The sequence below is a fragment of the Cajanus cajan genome, chromosome 8 (genome assembly GCF_000230855.2).
Source record: "Cajanus cajan strain Asha chromosome 8, NIPB_CcT2T_4, whole genome shotgun sequence".
Lineage (NCBI taxonomy): Eukaryota > Viridiplantae > Streptophyta > Magnoliopsida > Fabales > Fabaceae > Cajanus > Cajanus cajan.
Genome location: NC_138524.1, coordinates 23,333,302 through 23,349,856, shown reverse-complemented (window position 1 = coordinate 23,349,856; position 16,555 = coordinate 23,333,302). Strand labels below are relative to the sequence as shown.

At 38.0% G+C, this 16,555-nt stretch overlaps 3 protein-coding genes across 5 annotated transcripts; all 3 read right to left on the bottom strand.

Annotated features, from left to right (window-relative positions):
- Positions 1-872: 872 nt before the first annotated feature.
- LOC114915323 (uncharacterized) lies at positions 873-2,671 on the bottom strand. Its single transcript, XM_083062052.1, has 5 exons — positions 2,534-2,671; positions 1,810-2,451; positions 1,475-1,737; positions 1,234-1,401; positions 873-1,166 (listed from the first exon to the last, which is right to left on the bottom strand). The coding sequence occupies exons 1-5, from the start codon at positions 2,570-2,572 to the stop codon at positions 1,058-1,060; spliced, it is 1,221 nt and encodes a 406-aa protein (XP_082918178.1). The 5' UTR covers positions 2,573-2,671; the 3' UTR covers positions 873-1,057.
- On the bottom strand, positions 2,547-6,531 carry LOC145950652 (uncharacterized). 2 transcript variants are annotated; one of them, XM_083062055.1, is made up of 4 exons: positions 3,521-6,531; positions 3,133-3,394; positions 2,855-3,058; positions 2,547-2,771 (listed from the first exon to the last, which is right to left on the bottom strand). In XM_083062055.1, the coding sequence occupies exons 1-4, from the start codon at positions 3,640-3,642 to the stop codon at positions 2,667-2,669; spliced, it is 693 nt and encodes a 230-aa protein (XP_082918181.1). In that variant the 5' UTR covers positions 3,643-6,531; the 3' UTR covers positions 2,547-2,666. The 2 variants fall into 2 exon arrangements, with proteins under 2 accessions (XP_082918181.1, XP_082918180.1); XM_083062054.1 differs by lacking the exons at positions 2,547-2,771; positions 2,855-3,058 and having other exon boundaries at positions 3,258-3,394.
- A 4,547-nt stretch (positions 6,532-11,078) lies between these two features.
- Positions 11,079-15,524, bottom strand: LOC145950651 (uncharacterized). 2 transcript variants are annotated; one of them, XM_083062051.1, is made up of 2 exons: positions 12,515-15,524; positions 11,079-11,154 (listed from the first exon to the last, which is right to left on the bottom strand). In XM_083062051.1, exon 1 carries the CDS (start codon positions 15,394-15,396, stop codon positions 13,366-13,368), a length of 2,031 nt encoding a protein of 676 aa, XP_082918177.1. In that variant the 5' UTR covers positions 15,397-15,524; the 3' UTR covers positions 11,079-11,154; positions 12,515-13,365. The 2 variants fall into 2 exon arrangements, with proteins under 2 accessions (XP_082918177.1, XP_082918176.1); XM_083062050.1 differs by lacking the exon at positions 11,079-11,154 and adding an exon at positions 11,426-11,609.
- Positions 15,525-16,555: the final 1,031 nt, after the last annotated feature.

Below are 16,555 nucleotides of genomic sequence, written 5' to 3'. Positions count from 1 at the left end.
GGGCCTAACAAGTGGAAGATGTTCACTAGTACACAAAGGGTGTTTTACGTCGTGTATTTTGACCCTTTTACGTCGGAAAAGGGTCTGACGTTAATACGGGAGTCGTAAATTTACGTCGCCACTGGAAGACGACGTAAATTTACGTCGGGAAATTTTGCAGACCGACGTAAAAAGGGGCAAAATCATGCCACAAATTTACGTCGGACGTGGCCTTGTCCAACGTAAATTTACGTCGGTCATTGCAAGGCCCGACGTAAATTTACGTCGGACAACGCCATGTTCGACGTAAATTGTGGCAGTTTTTTTTTTAAAAACGTTTGTAAATTGATATACCTAACACCTGCATATAAATATAATCCAGAATACCAAATCTAAACCAGGCAGTCCAGAATAGAAATTCAAATTGTATTTCAAAATTGAATGACAAAAAGAAAATAATATATAAATCTTAAAAAACATAAATTATGACAATGTAAATCCTATTATCCTAAAAAAGCTATAAAACATGTTTGTCAATGCTATCTAAATAACTAACTATCAAACTATAAACATAATATCTAACTAACTAAACTTAGAAAAAAAGTTGCCCATTGTTCTCTTATCTTGAGCATCTCATCTTCGGGCAATGGAGATGGATCTTGAAAGACCTGAAAGGGTAATTTAAGTGTCATTAATATGCAATGTTAATTATTCTAAAGGTAAATATAGTTAAATAAATTTTGATATGAATTACCTGCGCCCAAGAATCAATAATACCCGCAGAAACTATGGCTTTCATCCAATACATGATGTAATAGCCACATTCAAACGAGTCTTGTTGCTTATTACAGTAAAATGAGAAACAAATAACTATTAATTCTAAAGTCAATAAATTTAAATATTATTGACTGTATGAATTAATTTGCTAACCTTAGGGTATATGAAATGCAATGACTTTGATGATCTGGCTCTTCCACTTAATATATTAGCTCCAGACACGATTCTAATTAATTGAAATAAAAATAAATGTTAGCCAATATATATAATTACAGTGTTAAAACATAATGAAAAAATTTAGTTACCCATGTAATTGGCTTTTAATTTCCTGGCTTGGTTTTCGATGAAGTGAACAAAACCACACCACGGTATATTCCTTAGGAATGATTACCATTAACTGCCAATGAGACCTACATTGTATGACAAACAAATTAGTTAAAAAATTACCATGATTAAAAAATCAATTAAAAAACTAACCCGTCAATGTATGGAGCCATGTATATATGTCTTCTTGAGTCACTCATCCATGTTTGCATATATTGTTGGATCTGGACCTGAGTGTTTCCTGATTTTTGGATGGATTGAGGCTCAATAAATCCATATACTTCTGCTTGTGCTTGCTCCACACTCAATTTGTCCATGTACCTAACACAAATAATTATTATAAGTTAAATGTAATTATTGTAAATTTAGACTCATAAAAGAAAATATGACTTACATGGCCCACAACTGTATGACAGATATATTTAACATGGAGTTTCCCCCAACAATCTCTAATGCATCAGGCAGAGATATGTATAGTGGAACATCAGAGCTATCAACTCCAAAAACTCTAATGTCCCACTGCAATTGAATTGGTTGCTTCTTTAATCGTGGTAATTTGATTAGAAGCTTAGATATGGGATCATCCTCAGCTTCTGCGATATTAGCATCATGAACATGAGGTTCTCTCATGACCTCCTTACCACGATCGATAAAATCCTAAAGAAATAATCAAAATTAGTTAAACAATAATAGAATTATAAGAATCTAAAAGAGCAATAATATAATTACCTTTGCCCGTGCTGAAAGCGGCATGACCAAACATTTTGGCCAAGCTAAGAATGTGCCGGTTGCCTGCCCCACTAGTTGAACCTCTGTATTGGGCAAAGGCACTGGAGCAGCAGCATCTTGAACTTGGTCAACCACAACCCGTGTCCAGTCTGGCTGTAGAGGGACACCATGGATGGTTGAGCCACCCTCAAATACTCGGCCAATAGCCACTAACCGTGGGGGGTCATCCTCAACATATAACTCGCACTGGTTTGGTACATCAGTGTGAGCATGTTCCCCTGAGAAATTTGGAGCAGCACAACTCCCTTTAGTGCTGACTCGAACACCATCATGAGCAACTGCAGTCTGTTGCTGAGAACGAGCCAAAATTTCAAACTTCTCTTCAAACTGTTTTTCAATATTCTTCAGTTTCTCTTCAAACTGCATCTCCAATCTCTGCTCCAATTTCTGTATAACCTCTTGACTGCAAGAGTCGACAGTGCTCCTCGATGATCGGCCACTAAAGAAATCTCGGTGGCTCCAAGAACCACCAACACCACGCACACGACCTCCGTGCTCTGGCTTTCCTATGGCCGTTGTGAGGATATCATTCCGACCATCGGAAACAAATGAGCCCTGGGTGCTCTGCTCAACTAAATCCTCCTGCAACAATAAGGAAGATTAAAAAATCTTATGAATTAAATGAGTTGAAATGAAGAGTCTTAATTTGTATATTTTTACTTACTATTTTATTAGCAACGACCCTTGCAGACTCAGAAGTCATTTGCCCATCTGGTTTTGTCCGGGCTGCTATCCATATCTCATGGCGGGGAGGTGACTCCACACGGTCAGCATCCTCAACCCCTGCTGCCTGTGCCCTAGCCTTCTTCATTTGCTTTTTTTTTTCTTTCATATCCCCCTCTTGACAATAGATGGGGTGCATCATTCTTGGCTTGTCGTTCTTGGGCAGCTATTCTTTTAGCCTGCAATAATACAAAAAAAAAATGAGATAAATTAAAATATACCTTAAGTATTTGTGTCAATGTAAAAGTTATCAATAACTAACCTGCCACGAAGGGTCCAATCGAGTGGCACAAAATTGCATCCACTCCTCATCAGTGATCTGGTACTTTAGACAGGGAGTCTCATTTTGGCGCTCTCCAAATACATACTCCCGTGTCAAGAAAGTCTTGAAGTCTCTCCACCTGCTGGCAAGGGCAGATAACATCTTCCTCCTCATGCCCTCAGTGTTGGGAATGTCAAAATTTTGCTATGAAAATAACAACAAATAATAAATAATGTATTTAAGTTATTATAATATTGAAAGGATGTGAAAGTATATACCTGAATATCCTGCCACATGAGGTTCTTGTCAACCTCCTGAACGTCATCCCATGATGGATTGATAATAGAAACATGTCGTCGAGCTAGGACTCCCAAATAGCTCTTAAACTTGGCAGCATTTGGGCCTGATGCCTTGCCAGAACGAGGATCCACCTCAACCGGTGTCCTCTCCTTGGCAATGCGCCCAGCTGTCAACCCAGACAATCGAGTGACAGATCTACCTTCCCTCCTTCCACTGCCAGACCCAGAATCCTCCATAATCCTGAAAAAATTAAACTGTCATTATTAAAACAATGAATTAATTAAATAGACAAATAAAGTAAAAAAGATAATAACAATATAGCAACAAAATAACTAATAAAAAAACAAATAATACATAAACAGAAACCTATTAGGTTGGAATGTTTTCCCATATTCCTTCAGCATGATCACTTCGAATAGCATGTATTTCGTCCACTTCATTGTCCGCAATAGGACCAAATGATCTGCTTGAAAAAGACGGTGTCTCATGCATATCTAGAGACTCATCTTCGTGAGTTCCATGCATGGTTCTTCCTTCGAGGACCACTGACCATTTCTCATTACATGGATCCTTTACATAAAAAATTTGTCTTGCTTGATATGCCATAATAAAAGGTTCATCCTTATAGCCGACCTTATTCAAATCAACCAAAGTAAACCCTAAATCATCTGTCCGCACACCTGTATTGCCATCAACCCATTTACACTTGAACACAGGCACTCTAAACGTAACATAATCAATTTCCCATATGTCTTCTATGACTCCGAAATAACTCATGGATGCTGTAATGAGATTTTTATCTTTTGAACTAGCAAAGTGCACAGCCTCAGCCTGAATTGTAACCCCACTATTTTGTACTCTACTTTTGTCATCTTCTGTTTTTGTATAGAAACAATATTTGTTAATGTCATACCCACCAAATGTAATGACATCATTGTTAGGCCCATGCGCGAGTCTCAAAAGTGTATCAGAAGCATTAACCTCACCATAAACCTTTTTCTTAAACCAAGCTAAAAAACTCTTGTTATGTTCATTCAATACCCATTTCTCAGTCATCCGAGGGTGTGCTATCTTGATTTCATCTATGTGTTCTGATATGTAAGGAATTACTTCATCAGTGTTGTTCAATATGTACAAATGTGCTTGGTCAACTTCTGTTCGACTCACAGTTCTAATCTTTAAACTTCGACTACCCTTACCAAATTGTTTCCCATCATGTCGAGTCTTGGGAATTCCTATTGGTTCTGATTTCGACATGTACCCTGAACAAAACTCAATGGCTTCTTCTGCAATGTACCTCTCCACAATAGAGGCTTCTGGGCGGTATTGATTCTTGACATATCCTTTTAAGATCTTCATATATCTCTCAACAGGGTACATCCATCTAAGATAAACCGTGCCACACAATCGAATCTCCCTAACCAAATGAACTATCAAATGCACTATGATATCAAAAAATGAAGGTGGAAAATACATTTCCAATTGACACAAGATTGTGATTGCTTCATTTTCTAACTCATCTAACTTTATAGGGTCAATTGTAACGACCCACCTTAGGTCATCACATCAATAACCAACCAAAATAAAAGAGCATTTATAATAATAAAAAAATAGAGCAAAAGCCAGCTACGCTAGAGTGTAAAAATTGTTTTCATAATAGCAAACATAAGTATATTAGTCATTCTCAGTAAAATCATACAGTCATCCAAAATATATTAACATTAACCATCAACAGAAACACCCTAGGTGCTGGTCAAGCTCTAAGCCTAGCCACTTCTCAAAGCAGCTACCCAGAAGACTTCTTGCTATCCTATGGCTTCACACCTGATCTGCTCCCCCACATAGTGAGATCATCACAATTCCACCACATGGAAACATAAGGGTTAGCACGTATAAAACCAACCATAGTATAAATATCATTTTAACAATTATTTATTCAAACCAACATGTATTTCCAAGATAGATATAAACCAATATAATGTATACACATCCATGCCAATGCATACATATTAATTAAAGAAATCCATAACCAAAGTATACAATTCATACCATATATATACATAATCCACATCCAAAGCAAAGTCACACCACCGTATAATCCATGATGTAACCAACACATCCAAACCAAATGTTGGCCTCAACACCTATCCAAACCAAGTGTTGATACGGTGAAACATGTCAGCAACCCATGTCTCACGCCTAACCTCTCATGGAAAGTATACAGTTGGATTACGTCGTCACGTAACCCTGGTGGGATCACCTCATCCATCGGTATGACTTGACCCAGACCCATACCGGTAGTAAATAGATACTTAGAGGAGTACTTCAGAATCCACCTAACATCTGAAGTGGTTTACTATATAATCCTTGGAAAAATTCCAAATTGGAAATCCTCACAATGGGATTCCGAAATTCCATATTTTCTCCAAAGATTATATCCCTGATCTCACCAAGAGATCTCCCATCCATAACCTTACTCCTCTCAGTCCTATTTACTTCTCCAAACCACATACACATAGCATACTTCATAATTATATATATAAACATAATCATAACCATGCCAAATTAAATATCCAAAACAACCACCAACTTGAATAAATAACAACCTTCATACAAACAAAATAGCATATTAAAAGTTATACTACTCCTATCATGCTCATGTATACTAGATTAAGTCTTATAAGTACTACCCTTACTTAGCATACTAGATTAATTTTATAAATGCCACCCTTACTTGGATAAACCTGAATTGAAACTCGGGCAGAAACTGAGACTATAGCACAGCTTCCTCCCCAAGGCTCCTTCCGTCTAAAACAGGGACCGGAGCTAAAATTAGGACAGAACCTCTTCCTCTGGATTTCCCTTGGTCTTCAAAGAGAAGAAGAGGGAAAGAAGAGAGTATAAGAGAAGAGAATGAGAAGTGTTTCTTGGGATGGTTTGCAATGGAGAAGTGAAGGCCTATTTATAGCCTTCATGACACATTAAAATAATGGAAAATAATGAAAAAATCTTAGACAAAACGAAATGGGATGAGTTGGATGCCATATTCTTTTCCGCACCGATTTTTGACCACCGAATTTGAATTTCTAGAAGGCCGAATGTGTGAATGGTTACTTCATGAAAGTTGTAGAGGTTTCTCTTATCTTTCCATAGACACCGACTTTACATCATTTGGACAATCACAGCCCAAGTTATGCTCCAAAGCGAGAAACAATTGTATCAAAAAAATTCCAATTTTGTCCTTCTATACGACCAAATTTGAAAATGGCTATTTCTGTAAAAGTTGTGCGTTTTTCTCTTAGATTTCTATTGACACCAATGTTTCATCATTTGGACCACTACAACCCAAGTTATGCCCCAAAAACCGAGACTTGTCAGTCAGTCCAGCGAGAAATGATTCTTAAAAAAATTTCACAGCTATCTAATTAGATCCAACAACACACATATCTTTCTAAGCATAAATGGAGTGTGAATTATCTATATTTAAAGTAAAATATAACCACCAAATTATGACCAGATACCACATAATAATAATGACAATAATAATAATAATAGTAATAATCATGTTGGAAACTGAGATGTTACAATTCTCCCCAACAACAAAAATTTTCGTCCCCGAAAATTCACTTACTCAAAAGAGATATGGGTATTGATCCTTCATATTGTCTTCCAACTCCCAAGTGGCTTCATTAGTGTCTGCATCCCAAATAACCTTCACCAAATTGATAGATTTACCTCGCAACTTCTTAACTCTCTTGTCTGCCACTGAAACTGGTTGTTTCTCAAAAGTTAAATTCTCCTTCACTTGCACTGCCTCTGATTCCAAGACATGACTCGGATCGTGAATATACTTCCTCAGTTGTGACACATGGAATACATCATGCAAATTAGATAGAAATGGAGGTAATGCAATCTGATATGCCACTGGTCCAATCCTCTTGAGAATTTGATACGGTCCAATAAACTTAGGATTCAACTTCTTCGCTTTGATAGCTCTTCCCACACCTGTGGTAGGAGTTACCTTCAAAAATACATGTTCTCCCTCTGAAAATTCCAAAGGTTTCCTCCTCTTGTCCGCATAAGACTTTTGTCGACTCTGAGTAGCTCTCATTCTTCCCTGAATTTGTTTCACCTTTTCAGTAGTTTGCAAGATAATCTCTGGTCCCACCATCATTGATTTTCCTTCTTTAAACCAACACAAAGGTGTTCGACACTTCCTCCCATACAGAGCCTCAAATGGTGCCATTTCTATACTTGCGTGAAAACTGTTATTATAAGTGAACTCAACCAAAGGCAACATCTCTTCCCAACTCCCTAGATGATCCAAAATACAAGCCCTCAACAAGTCCTCCAAAGATTGAATAGTCCTCTCAGACTGCCCATCAGTTTGTGGGTGATAAGCAGAACTGAGTCTTAACTTAGTTCCTAACGCCTGATGCAAACTCTGCCAAAATCGGGATGTAAAACGAGGATCCCTATCAGAGATGATACTAGAGGGCACACCATGTAATCTAACAATCTCCTTAATATACAATTGAGTTAACCTTTCTAAGGACCACTTTATATTCACCGGAAGAAAATGAGCACACTTAGTTAATCTATCCACGATCACCCAAATAGAATTACAATTCTTAGCAGACCTTGGTAATCCAACAACAAAATCCATGGTTATACTATCCCATTTCCATTCAGGGATCTCCATCATTTGTAACAAACCTCCTGGTTTTTGATGTTCCACTTTAGCTTTTTGACACACAATGCAAGATGCAACATACTCAGCTATCTCCCTTTTCATCCCATTCCACCAAAACATTTTCTTCAAATCTTGATACATTTTTGTCATACCTGGATGTACACTCAATTTGCTTTTATGAGCTTCCTCAAATATCAATTTCTTCAACTCCTCATCCTGTGGAATACAAATTCTACTCTTGTACCTCAAAATTCCATCTGTACCTTGTTCAAATCCTTCAGCTTTCCCAGAACTCATCAACTCCTTAACCTTGTTCAAACTCGCATCCTGAACTTGTTTTTGTTTCACCATCTCTAAGAAATCACTAGTAATGGTAGTCATACCACAACTAATGAAATTTGGGGCAACCACCACGTTAAGATTCATATCCCTGAATTTCTCTACCAACTCCATCTCTTTAACCATCATGTAAGACATATGGAGAGATTTTCTACTCAAAGCATCTGCCACCACATTTGCTTTACCTGGATGGTACATTAACTGAAAATCATAATCTTTCAAAAATTCAATTCACCTCCTTTGCCTCATATTTAACTCTTTCTGATCAAACAAATATTTCAGACTCTTATGATCACTAAACACATCAAACTTTGCCCCATAGAGATAATGCCTCCAAATCTTCAAAGCAAAAACTACCGCCGCCAACTCTAGATCATGCGTAGGATAATTCCGTTCATGAGTCTTTAACTGCCTAGATGCATAGGCCACAACCTGCCTATCTTGCATAAGAACACATCCTAAACCTTGATGAGATGCATCACAATAAACCTCAAAAGATTTATTAGGATCTGGCAAAATCAACACTGGAGACGACGTCAGCTTTTCCTTTAACTCTTGAAAACTCCTTTCACACTCCTCCGTCCATACAAAGGGATGATCCTTCCTGGTTAGCTGTGTTAAAGGCATAACTATTTTAGAAAATCCTTCTATGAATCTTCTATAATAGCCAGCCAATCCCACAAAACCTCTAACTTCAGTAACTGATTTCGGACGCTCCCACCTCAAAACTGCTTCCACCTTAGTAGGATCAACTGCAATTCCTTGTCCAGATATTACATGGCCCAAGAACTTAACTTCAGATAGCCAAAACTCACATTTTGATAATTTTGCAAATAATTGTTTCTCCTTCAATACTTGCAAAACTATCCTCAAATGTTCTCTATGTTCTTCTACAGATCTAGAGTAAACTAGAATATCATCAATGAATACTACAACAAACTTATCCAAAAAAGGTCTGAAAATCCTATTCATATAATCCATGAAAACAGCTGGAGCATTCGTCACTCCAAAAGGCATGACAATATACTCATAATGACCATACCGAGTCCTGAAAGCAGTCTTTGGTATGTCCTCCTCCTTTACCCGTATCTGGTGATACCCAGACCTCAAATCAATCTTGGAGAAAACAGAAGCTCCTCTTAACTGATCCATCAAATCATCGATCCTTGGCAATGGGTACTTATTCTTGATTGTTAGTTTATTTAACTGCCTATAATCTACACATAACCTCATACTACCGTCCTTCTTCTTTACTAATAACACGGGTGCTCCCCACGGAGAGACACTAGGTCTGATCATCTGCTTCTCCAAAAGTTCTTCAATCTGCTTTTTCAATTCTGACAACTCTGCTGGTGCCATTCTATAAGGAGAAATGGATACTGGTCCCGCCCCTGGTATAAGATCAATACTAAACTCCAACTCTCGCTTTGGTGGTAATCCAGGAATATCATCTGGAAAAACTTCTGGAAACTCTCTAACAACCTCAATACTATTCAACAATTTTTCATTCTCTACACTAATAAAGGATAGGATCATAAACCCTAGAGCTCCATCCTTCAACAACCCATCCACCTGTCTATTAGAAATAAACCTTTCCTGTTTAACAGCAGGAAAGATTAATCTCTTCTCTGAACAATCTATCAAAATCTTATTGATAGAAAGCCAGTCCATCCCTAAAATTACATCCAAATCCGATAAAGGTAAACAAAACAAGTTCACCTTATAACAACGCCCTTCTACTTCTATTGTACATCCTAAACAAACCTCAGAAGTCAAAATAGACCCTGAAGCTGGGGTAGAAACAACTAGATCCACACTCAAGGAATTCACAACTAATTTTAATCTCCTCACACATTCGTAAGAAATAAAAGAATGTGATGCACCAGAATCAAATAGAATAGAAATATCATTACCATCAATTTTGCCCTTCCCCTTTACTAGCTCAGATGATGTTTCAGCTTCAACACTTGTTAAGGCAAAAACACGTCCTGCTGCAGTAGGTCGATCCACCTTTTGGTTCTCTCTAGCTGGAGCATTTCTGATATTGCAATCTTTAGCCATGTGACCCACCTTGCCACATCTAAAACACGCATAATTCTTTGTAGGACAGTCCCTCATCATATGTGGGCCTCCACACGTATAGCATCTAACAGCTCCTGTAGTAGTAGTCCCCATGGGTTTCTTATTAGCATTCCCAATCTGAAATTGGGATGGTCTCTTTTGAGATTGTTTCCCCCTTCCAGATGATCCTTCTGGTCCTTTCACCATTTTATTCCCTCCCTCAAATCTTTCAACCGTTTTTGCCTTTTCAACCAGCATTGGGAATTCCATAATTCCCATAGGAACAATGGTTTTCTTCAGCTCAAATCTTAGACCTTCACTGAACTTCCTGCATCTCCATGCTTCAGTGATAGCTTGAGAATAGTATCTAGCCAAGTGTTCAAACTTGACCACATACTCATGTACTGACATGTTCCCTTGTTGCAGTCTCAAAAACTCGGCTTCCTTAGCATATCTGGCGCTATCTGGAAAATATTTCTCCAGAAATACCTTTTTAAAATTCTCCCAATTCACCGCCTCCCCTCTGGCCTTCATCATAACCTGAGCACCTTTCCACCAGCAGCTAGCCTCACCCACCAACATATAAGTAGCATAAACAAGCTTCCTCTCCTCGGGGCATTGCATCACCATGAAAATTTTCTCTATTTCTTCAATCCATTGGTCAGCAACTTCTGGTCCATCAACACCTGTGAATTGAGGAGGATTCCCTTTTCTAAACTCTGACAAGCCTCTATACTCATCAGGTACGTTAGTCCTAGCTGTCTCAGCTGCAGCCCGATTGGCCTCCATCTGAGCCAACAAAGTATTCTGTTGTTCAATAGCAGCAACAATTAACTCCATAGCTTGAGCAATTTGCCGCTCATCCATGCTTGAAGAAGAATTAGAATGATTTCCCCTACCAACCATCCTAAAAAAAATCAAGGAATTTTATGAGTTTACACTAAAACTCATAAGAAATTCCTAATCAAGATCAAGAAACTCATGAAGTTCCTTTCATTTCCACACAACGGAAATGCAACAAGACCATTTCCCACAAACCCTAAAGAGACTTGACCAGCTCTGATACCAAAATTGTAACGACCCACCTTAGGTCATCACATCAATAACCAACCAAAATAAAAGAGCATTTATAATAAAAAAAAAATAGAGCAAAAGCCAGCTACGCTAGAGTGTAAAAATTGTTTTCATAATAGCAAACATAAGTATATTAGTCATTCTCAGTAAAATCATACAGTCATCCAAAATATATTAACATTAACCATCAACAGAAACACCCTAGGTGCTGGTCAAGCTCTAAGCCTAGCCACTTCTCAAAGCAGCTACCCAGAAGACTTCTTGCTATCCTATGGCTTCACACCTGATCTGCTCCCCCACATAGTGAGATCATCACAATTCCACCACATGGAAACATAAGGGTTAGCACGTATAAAACCAACCATAGTATAAATATCATTTTAACAATTATTTATTCAAACCAACATGTATTTCCAAGATAGATATAAACCAATATAATGTATACACATCCATGCCAATGCATACATATTAATTAAAGAAATCCATAACCAAAGTATACAATTCATACCATATATATACATAATCCACATCCAAAGCAAAGTCACACCACCGTATAATCCATGATGTAACCAACACATCCAAACCAAATGTTGGCCTCAACACCTATCCAAACCAAGTGTTGATACGGTGAAACATGTCAGCAACCCATGTCTCACGCCTAACCTCTCATGGAAAGTATACAGTTGGATTACGTCGTCACGTAACCCTGGTGGGATCACCTCATCCATCGGTATGACTTGACCCAGACCCATACCGGTAGTAAATAGATACTTAGAGGAGTACTTCAGAATCCACCTAACATCTGAAGTGGTTTACTATATAATCCTTGGAAAAATTCCAAATTGGAAATCCTCACAATGGGATTCCGAAATTCCATATTTTCTCCAAGGATTATATCCCTGATCTCACCAAGAGATCTCCCATCCATAACCTTACTCCTCTCAGTCCTATTTACTTCTCCAAACCACATACACATAGCATACTTCATAATTATATATATAAACATAATCATAACCATGCCAAATTAAATATCCAAAACAACCACCAACTTGAATAAATAACAACCTTCATACAAACAAAATAGCATATTAAAAGTTATACTACTCCTATCATGCTCATGTATACTAGATTAAGTCTTATAAGTACTACCCTTACTTAGCATACTAGATTAATTTTATAAATGCCACCCTTACTTGGATAAACCTGAATTGAAACTCGGGCAGAAACTGAGACTATAGCACAGCTGCCTCCCCAAGGCTCCTTCCGTCTAAAACAGGGACCGGAGCTAAAATTAGGACAGAACCTCTTCCTCTGGATTTCCCTTGGTCTTCAAAGAGAAGAAGAGGGAAAGAAGAGAGTATAAGAGAAGAGAATGAGAAGTGTTTCTTGGGATGGTTTGCAATGGAGAAGTGAAGGCCTATTTATAGCCTTCATGACACATTAAAATAATGGAAAATAATGAAAAAATCTTAGACAAAACGAAATGGGATGAGTTGGATGCCATATTCTTTTCCGCACCGATTTTTGACCACCGAATTTGAATTTCTAGAAGGCCGAATGTGTGAATGGTTACTTCATGAAAGTTGTAGAGGTTTCTCTTATCTTTCCATAGACACCGACTTTACATCATTTGGACAATCACAGCCCAAGTTATGCTCCAAAAACCGAGACTTGCCAATCAGCCCAGCGAGAAACAATTGTATCAAACAAATTCCAATTTTGTCCTTCTATACGACCAAATTTGAAAATGGCTATTTCTGTAAAAGTTGTGCGTTTTTCTCTTAGATTTCTATTGACACCAATGTTTCATCATTTGGACCACTACAACCCAAGTTATGCCCCAAAAACCGAGACTTGTCAGTCAGTCCAGCGAGAAATGATTCTTAAAAAAATTTCACAGCTATCTAATTAGATCCAACAACACACATATCTTTCTAAGCATAAATGGAGTGTGAATTATCTATATTTAAAGTAAAATATAACCACCAAATTATGACCAGATACCACATAATAATAATGACAATAATAATAATAATAGTAATAATCATGTTGGAAACTGAGATGTTACATCAATTACTTTGTTGCAAATGGCATTGAAGAATAAACACAATCGAGTAATAGCAACTCTAACAGAAGATGGTAAAATGTTACGAATAGCCACAGGCAAAAGTTGTTGCATTAACACATGACAATCGTGAGACTTTAAACCAATCAACTTCAAATCTTGCATAGACACCAGACTCTTAACATTTGAGGAGTACCCTTGTGGAACTTTCACACTGCTTAAGCACTCACAAAAGCTTTTTTTTTCTTTCTTTGATAGAGTATGACAAGCTGGAGGCAAGTAAGTGCGTCTTCCAATAGACTGAGGATGCAACTCATAACGTATACCCATGTCCACCAAATCTTGTCGTGCTTTCACTCCATCTTTAGTCTTTCCTTTGATGTTTAGCAATGTCCCAATTACACTATCACAAACATTTTTCTCCACATGCATCACATCTATGCAGTGTCTAACATCTAACTTGCACCAGTAAGGAAGATTAAAGAATATTGATCGTTTCTTCCAGATATTTCTCTCAGTTGACTTCTTTTGCGTCTTTCCGAACACAATGTTAATGTTCTTCACCCGTTGATATACTTCTTCACCATTGCGCGGTGTCGAGGCAATTTCATCCTCTTGACTTCCATTGAATGCTTTCTTCAATCTACGGTATGGATGACTACGAACAAGAAACTTACGATGCCTAGTGTACGCAGTCTTTTGCCCATGTTTCAATTGGGTATAACTTGTGTTTTCTTCACATATAGGACATGCATAATGACCCTTCACACTATACCCACTCAGGTTACCATATGCTGGAAAATCATTTATTGTGCAAAATAACATTGCACGCATGGTAAATTTTTCTTCACGATATGCATCAAACACCTCCACTCCTGTGTCCCATAACATTTTCAAGTCATCAATCAATGGACTAAGATACACATCTATGTCATTTCCTGGTTGTTGGGGACCTGATATCATCATAGACAACATAATATATTTTCTCTTCATGCATAGCCAAGGAGGCAAATTATAAATGACCAACAAAACTAGCCATGAACTGTGTTTACTACTTAAGTTCCCATAAGGATTCATGCCATCTGTAGCTAAACCAATTCTCAAGTTTCTTGACTCTGCACCAAATTCTGGAAATGTTTCATCAATCCTCTTCCATTGTGGAGAATCAGCTGGATGTCGAAGAAAGTTGTCACATTTTCTACCATTTTCATGCCATGTGAGGTTTTTTGCATCTTCTTTAATGGCAAACAATCTTTTAAACCTAGGTATTATTGGCAAATACCATAAGACCTTAGCAGGGGGACCCTCTATTTCTTCCTCACCATTACTTCCATCAGTTTTCTTTTTGAACCGCGACAATCCACATGTGGGACACACTTTCAGTGTAGCAAAATCATTTGTATATAATATGCAATCATTAGGGCACGCGTGTATCTTCTTATACTCCAAACCCATTGGACATAGTATCTTTTTTGCCTCATAGTTGCGATTAGGTAACGTGTTATCTTCTGGAAGCATCTCCTTCAATAACTCCAACAATTCTGTGAAACTTTTATCAGTCCAACCATTTCTTGCTTTTAAACTAAACAATTTTAAAGTTGCTGATAATCTTGTAAACATACTGCATCCTGGGTATAATGGTTGCTCAAAATCAGACTTTAAGGTATCATACACATGTGCTCTTTCAAAATTTTCTTCACCAACATCACGTATCATCTCTTCTAAGTTATCGTTCATCCCTTCAAAATTTTCAGTTGTTGACATTGTTGGAATGTCTAATATTTCTCCGTGCCATGTCCATACTGTATAACTCTTCACAATACCATATATAAACAGGTGATCACGTATTTCTCCAACTTCTTGACGTATCTGATTCAAACATCGAACACATGGACAATAATATGCCCCTTTGATGGGTTTCCCATTTTCTCTTGCAAATTGTAAGAACTCTTCAACTCCATTTCTGTACTCTTGACTAATGCGACTTGTATTCATCCAACTTCGATTCATTATCTATATATTAACACAAATTAACTATTGACTCAGTTATTCATAATTTTTTTAACCTAAACTACAACCCTAAAAAATCGATGGTAAACTAAAGGTCAATGCCTAAAAAGTCTCTTCTTTAATGCATCTGGAACGGCCCGTACTGAAACTAGAATGGGACGTTCCAGATCAACAAATTACAACAAAAAATATTCCAGCAGAACGGGCCGTTCTCCATGCAGAACGACCCGTACTGCTTGCAGAACGGCCCGTTCTGCAAGGAGAACGGCCCGTTCTGCAAGGAGAACGGCCCGTTCTGCAAGGAGAACGGCCTGTTCTGCAAGGAGAACGGCCTGTTCTGCAAGGAGAACGGCCCGTTCTCCTTGCAGAACGGGCCGTTCCAGAGGAACAAATAGCAAAAAAAAAAAAAAAAATTACGGGGACAACAAACTAACCTCAAACGACCAACGTGCTGACACTTACAAACTTGGATACGTTGAATGTAGCCGTAAACACAGAGGGAGACTCAAGTAATTCAGAGGATTTCGTATAAACTGTGAGCGCGGGAATGAAAATGGGACTTTGGGGGCAATATAGGAGAACTATTACGTCGGATAAGGCTTCGCCGACGTAAATTTACGTCGGCCTTGGTGGACTCCGACGTAAATTTACGTCGGACGTGGGTGGGACCGACGTAAATTTACGTCGGACTAAAGGGAACCGACGTAAATTTACGTCGGAATAGAGGTACCCGACGTAAATTACCTAATTTATGTCGGTCTACGAGAGGTCCGACGTAAATTAGTCTCCACTTATTTACGAAACTGCCACCGCATTTTTACAACGTCGGTGTTTGTGGTTTGCGACGTAAATTGGGTGACGTAAATACCTTTTTTGCACTAGTGGTTGGAAGATAAGTTCCAGCAAAAATCGGTTGTATCAGAAGCAACGTCTCTATACCTCTCAGATGTCTGAGAATATGTCTCTGAGAGATCATCTTGATAATTTTAACCGAATTATCTTGGACCTACAAAGTATTGGAGTTAAAGTTGATGATGAGAATTTTATTGATACTATGTTGTATGGCAGGAATAGTATTACTCTCAACAATGTGAAGGACAACTTACAATCTAAAGAATTGAAGAGAAGAGTAGTCTCTAGTTCTAATGTGGATGATGTA